We start from the raw sequence: 6,268 nt of genomic DNA on the forward strand, positions 1-6,268 counted from the left end.
ATGGGATTACTTATAGGTTTCCTAAATTTGTTAAAGAAGAAAAAACAACAACCTTTGACCACCGCGTTTCCTACAAAATGCCACCTGTAATTTATTATCAGTTTCAATGCTGCCACACAATGACATGTCAAAAGCTGAGAGGACAGACACATTTTTACACGATCCTATACTGGATATTTGACAGACAAAAACAGAGGAATGGTTTACAAATAACTACTGGTGCTTGAGCTAAATCTAAAAAACTGGATTGAAGAGAGGAGTCCCCAAACCAAAAACCAATGAGCATCTTGCTCACAAATTTCATTGGATATTTCATCATCAATGTTTATAGCTGAACATACAGATAAGATAGGTGGCCGTCACCATGCTGTCCGGACCACACATCTCATTCACTGTCACTGGCATCACTGGAGTCTGAGCCTCTGTCACTTCCACTCCCACTCTGAGCCTGGGTCTCTGAATGGTCACTGCTGCGGTCGCTGTGTGCCGGAGACGCACTGCGACTCCTGCTGCCTCCTCTGTTCCCTCCTTCATCATCATCACTTCCACTGCCCTCGTCCCCGCTGCTCCTGGCTGAGTTCTTCGGCTCGTTGTCGTCACTGTCATCGTCACTGCCGAAGATCTCTTCCTCGTCTCGCATCTCTCTGGTCCTCTCCTCGCCGCTTTCACTTCCACTGCCGCTTGCTTTCCTCCTTCTCTTCCCTCTGTCCTCATCCTCTTCGTCATCTTCTCCCCTTTGTTCCCGGTCTTCATCCTCCCTCTCAGATTCACTAACAGAGTTCTCTGCCTCACTGCCGCTGCCCTTCTCTTTCTCATCACCTGGAGAAAAAAATTCAAGTATCACACAGAGCAGATGGTGAATGATTTAGCAGACACACTGACATTACCATAGTTTGGCAGGCAGCCAATTCAGTAAAAATTAAGTGATGAGAACTGCAGTGGCACAGGAGAAACAAAACTGACCCGAGTCCTGCATGTCCTTATCCATGTCCATATCTTCCTCTTCATCTTCTGGCTCATGGTTCTCCAGCTGAGCTTTACGTGCTTCCTAAGAATCATAATGAAGGGAATCGACAGTCATCAGTAAACAACAAGGATCAATAAACAGTGTTAGCTCAAAGCTGTTTAGCTGAGTCTTACTGGAAAGCATTGTTAAATATGTATATAATATATAAATTTTAATGCACCAAATACTGACTACATTATCTAAATATTAATGTGCTATGCACAAATCACCTCCAATACTTATCCTCCTGTTGTATTGCAACTACTTTGTTCAGTAGCTGTAATGTGTGGCAACTTTTTTAAACTTCTGTAATATTCTTTAAAACAAATACAGTATGACTTAATAAATTGTAGTTTTTAGTTCCATAAACAACAATAATTTATTATAATTTACTAATCATAAGTCAAACTAACACTTTTACAAACACACAAATGACTGTCCAGTAAGTGGTTCAAATTCATCATTCCATCATTACATGGCCCAAGCCTTGAAAAACAAGGTAAAAAATGCGCGAGCGTAATATCAATAAAACAAAGAGGAAAGTGACAAGCACACTCACCTGAGCCTCAAGCTCTTTCTCGTTCATCTCTCTGTGCTTGCACACCAGCACAGCGTTTGTGGTTGACTGTGCTCCAGCCTTGGCTCTTCTCTTGCTCAGACGCACCCTGCAGGACAGAAGAAAGGCTGTCAGATGACGAGGCCAAACAGCTTCCCCTGAAAGCCCCATATGTCATTGGTGGTGGTGCTGTTTGTTTTGTGCGCTTCCAATTGACACCAAACTTTCTAAAGCATAGCAATCTACGCTTTTACATTTAAACTTAGTTGGACGATCTAAGCACATCAGCGGCAATTATTCCTGTAAAAGCATATCTCCCTGCAACAGGTGCAACAACAAACAACTCTCTTCTCTGATCAATGAATTACCTTGTCTCGAGCTCATTGTAGTAAACACCATCTCCATCTCTGAAGATAAAGAAGTAGTTCTCCTCATAACCCTTGCTGGCTTTGTTCTTGACGTTCCAGTTGTACTCCCTGGCTATCTTGTAATCGTACCTGAAACACAGAAAAGAAAATGCATTATTACTTCCTGGTATACAACTTAAAGCAAGCAAATTAACATGGTTATTTTTAAATGAATAAGAAAAGATCCAAGACTTTGTTGATGTAGTATTTTTACTTACAGATCCTCAGGCATATAATCCATGCCTTCCTCAAAGTCTCTCTTGCGCTTCCGAAGTGTGTCTTCATTGGGCAGGAAGTAGGCCACAAACTGATTTCCTTCCTCATCCATCATACCTCTGTATTCAAGAGACAAGAAACCTTAATTAATATTAATGCAAAAATAGTACTGTTGATACATTCATCCAAACAATGGATATTTTGTAGACACCTGATCATGGCCTGAGACATCATTTCCACTCCTGCTGGTCCTGATATGTCTTTAGGTGCAGGATCAGAGTCAAAGATGACCTGAGCACATGGGTTGATCCACATCTGAGGACAGAGAAAGTGCATGCAATATTATTATCGAAGCCTACAAAATGACAGCTTGTCAGTTAAAGTACAATAAACTGACAAAAAAAAAAAAAAAAACAAGCAATTTGAGCAACAACAGATTTTTACTGTTGCATGTAAATTTGCTGTATTTTACTGTCGAGTGTTTATCTTTTCCCCTCTCTGCACTTCTCCCACTACAATGCATATGGCATGCAATTTGAAATCATCCACACAGACTCCAAAAGTCATTAAACTGAGTGAAATTATTTCTGTAAGTTGTTAGCTCACCTTGAAGTCAGGGAACACAGGTAGTATCTCCACAGGAGTAACTCTGGGTTTACTGTAGTGCTGCGTAATCTGGAAAGACAAAAACAATAACAATATGTTTACTAACCATAGATCGTTTTTCCATTAACTAACCATGCATCTTGACCATTTTGGATAATGTGCTGATTTGCATCTGACACCTGACTATAACAAACAGTATTCTACTGTACAAAAAAGCTCCACATCAAAAGCTTTAGAGGAAGACGTCTTAATCATCCTGATAGTGGCAGACATTTTCGCACAATCCCCATAATTGGAGTTTCAAATCCTTGAAGTCTTTCAATACCCAGTTTGAAACTACTTTCCATTTTGCTCTTCACATTGCTTGATATATAAAAGGATGTTTAACAACAAGGATTTCGCTATCCTAGTAATATGTTCACTCACCGATTTCTGTGCATCCTCAAATGTCTTCTCAATAGCAGAAATCTGGCTGTCTCTGTCTTTATAGATCTCTTCCTCTGTAAACTGTTGTTTGACAGATACACCAATCCTAAACACAAAACATGTCTAGGTTACACAAACACAAAATCATACATCTTTCTAAAATTAGGTGATTTCAAGGTAAAAGCATTAACTCACTTGACTTCCACTTTCTCATTGGAAACGCCATATCTGTTAAACTCTGTAGAAATATATTCTGTCTTTCTCATCCATGGGACTACTTTGGCATGCTGCTGTGACCTTAGAGAGAGGAAAGAAAAGTGTAAACCAAAAGTCTTCACATTAATTTACAACATCAAGCTGCCTATTTAATAAACTTACCTCTTTGAACTGGATGGAGCCTGGATGTCCTCTTCCAACAGTTTTTCATCAGCAGGATCCAACAATACTGACAATTTAAAAGATTGGTTCAGTCTACACAGAAATCTGATAAAAATGGTCTCTGAAAAAATTAATAACAGAATGCGGCATGTGATCACAACTGAAGACTTACTGTTGGGGTCTATGCGGTAGGTGTCTGGGTTGATGAGATCAATGGTGACCCCAAGGTCTGGCTCAGTCAGGAGCTCATGCTTGTGTTGCTTCTCTAGAGAAGTGGCTTTATACTGTACAAACCTGCAAAAGCAAAAAGAGAAAGGTTAAGATGCGTCTCTGTTCATGAGTGTTTCCTTCACTGTTAGTGAATGTAGAGACAGATGGGTGAGTGCATTTACCTGTGCTGATCAAATGGATAGGTGATGAACTTGGGATCAAAAGGGATGTCAGGCAGGCTGTTGCAGTACTTCACTCGACAGACAACTCCTGACCTGTCGAGGGCACAGAAGTAAAGGACAAACTCAGTTGCGGTTAGCCAGTCATTTTCACTTACCTCTCTAAGGAGGCATACTACAAATCACTGTACATGATAGCAAATACAAAACAGTGTTAAATCAACTCACCTCTCTGGGACAGTTCTGTGAGAGGACGGCCTACTGAAAGGGAAAACAGCCATCTTGTCAAATCTGTTACCATCTCTCATAAACTACTGCTAGACAGTCATGTATAAATGTACTATAATGATGTTCTGTGTTATTCACTGCTCTTTATTCTCTCTCATATACCATGCTTGGATGGATAGAGAGATGTTGTTACATTTTCTTATACTGAGAGTCACTGAGGAAACAACTTATTTCTACAGCTTGCCGACCACAGAAGAACCCTGCCGTGGTGTTTATTCCCTTTTTGCAAATACTCTTCTTTTCCTGACTGAACTCAGCTCTTAAAAATTAAGGGATATGTAATACCTCAGACCTCCTCTTATGCAACAGTAAGTTTATCTTGCAAAAATGCACACCTTATCAAGTCTCTAAATACTTGTCATTATTGTCAACACACATTTTACAAAATGGTAAAATATAGCTTCCAACAAGTTTGAAGTGATTCAACAATTTACTAAGTAATATCTAAAGTTTTCATAACTACACAGTCTAATGTGACCCAATACAAGTGTTCTGCCATACACAGTCTACTTTTATGATGTGTATAATGTTCAGATTTGTTGATATTGTCATAGGTGGTGTTAGGTCAATTATATGTTTTAGTACTGAGTCATAGTTAGTGGTTGTCCTGTACTACGCTGCGTCATATCGGAGGTGTTTCTAATACATAAAAAAATGTAAAAACACCTCTCCATATAATGTAGTCCAGTTCAGCACCACCTTCAACATTAACCTCAATAATAAACGTGAACATTTATTAAAAAAAAACAAACAAAAAAAAAAAAAACGTGAAAACTAGCTTCGCAGAGGTCAAATTTATGGCAGAGCTGTTGTATTTACTGCTGCACCTGATAAGGTGGTCACTGAGTGTAGTACTCCACTGGTAGCAATAAAACTAAACGTGAAATATATTCTGGCGCAGTGTGGAGTGCATTCATTATATCTTCAGGGAAATAGTGAAATGTACTTCATCATTTTCTGTTCAGTAGTCAACTAAGTTAACTCCCAGATGCTTGTTTAGACAATTTACTACCGTTAGTGTTAGCATTTAGATTGGCTAACCTTCGCTAGCTTACACTACGGCTAGCACCCACGAACACAAAGCCTGCCATTTTATTTGCTTCTACTGTACGTTGCTGCAACGGACTGGAAAGACCAAAAATGTTTATCTAACTTAGTTAACTGACCCTAACTAATAGGATTAGTTACCTTAGCGGGCAAGTTCGCTTAAGTTAACTTGACGTTAAGCTTGCTTGTTTGTTTGTTTAGCTAGCTGACTGGGAGTGTTAGCTAACATTGTACACATCTGAAAGATGAGCAACCTAATAAATGTTACCGACTCAATGCTAATTTTGAATTAACGTTAATCTAATTTGTCAAATGTAGACATCCAGCTACGTTAGCGAACTTGTAAACGCATTTTAACTACCTGTGTCCGTCTTCTCGTTGAGCTTGTGTCTGAATCGTTGGAGCCATGTTTATGAAAAAACTGCTCACAACCGAAAACAAAGTTCTTTGTTTGCACAAGCAAATCAACACAACCACGCCTGATGTCAACCAAAATCACATACAACTGTTAAATTTAACTTCTACCACAATGCATTTTTATTCTGTCCCGGCAGAATAGGACGAAGACCCGGTGGTGTATCGGACTCACAGCTCTGAACAGGATTTGCTTTATTGCGAGCGACCCCTACTGCCCTGGCATGTGGCATATTAAGAAAAAACTTGTACTTAAAAATACTTCCCATTTATTTAGAATATGGATACAAAACAACATTGACATTCTTTGTCTCGGGTACAAAAGGAGACCAAAACTATCTGCTGGTTTTGGTCAAAAGCAAACTCTTTAATTGACAGAGACCAGAGACTAAAATGTCTGGCAGACTGATAATGTTTCAGGTTTGCAAAAAGATATATATTTTTTAATAGGATAATTTCAGTTTTATTTCATTTAACATCGACATATTGTTTCGAGAGAGGATTCCTATTATGGGTTACACTCTCACCACTATTA

General features: G+C 39.2%; 1 protein-coding gene across 2 annotated transcripts; it reads right to left on the minus strand.

Moving 5' to 3' along the window:
• Positions 1-66: 66 nt before the first annotated feature.
• paf1 (PAF1 homolog, Paf1/RNA polymerase II complex component) lies at positions 67-5,929 on the minus strand. Of its 2 annotated transcripts, none has more exons than XM_040130708.1 (14): positions 5,681-5,929; positions 4,213-4,242; positions 3,988-4,080; positions 3,768-3,889; positions 3,596-3,662; positions 3,413-3,514; positions 3,218-3,323; positions 2,792-2,860; positions 2,397-2,500; positions 2,188-2,304; positions 1,931-2,059; positions 1,566-1,671; positions 964-1,048; positions 67-819 (listed from the first exon to the last, which is right to left on the minus strand). In XM_040130708.1, exons 1-14 carry the CDS (start codon positions 5,725-5,727, stop codon positions 386-388), a joined length of 1,611 nt encoding a protein of 536 aa, XP_039986642.1. In that variant the 5' UTR covers positions 5,728-5,929; the 3' UTR covers positions 67-385. The 2 variants fall into 2 exon arrangements, with proteins under 2 accessions (XP_039986642.1, XP_039986641.1); XM_040130707.1 differs by having other exon boundaries at positions 4,213-4,245; positions 5,681-5,928.
• Between the last annotated feature and the right edge of the window lie 339 nt (positions 5,930-6,268).

Source organism: Xiphias gladius, chromosome 7, assembly GCF_016859285.1.
Source record: "Xiphias gladius isolate SHS-SW01 ecotype Sanya breed wild chromosome 7, ASM1685928v1, whole genome shotgun sequence".
Taxonomy (NCBI): domain Eukaryota; kingdom Metazoa; phylum Chordata; class Actinopteri; order Istiophoriformes; family Xiphiidae; genus Xiphias; species Xiphias gladius.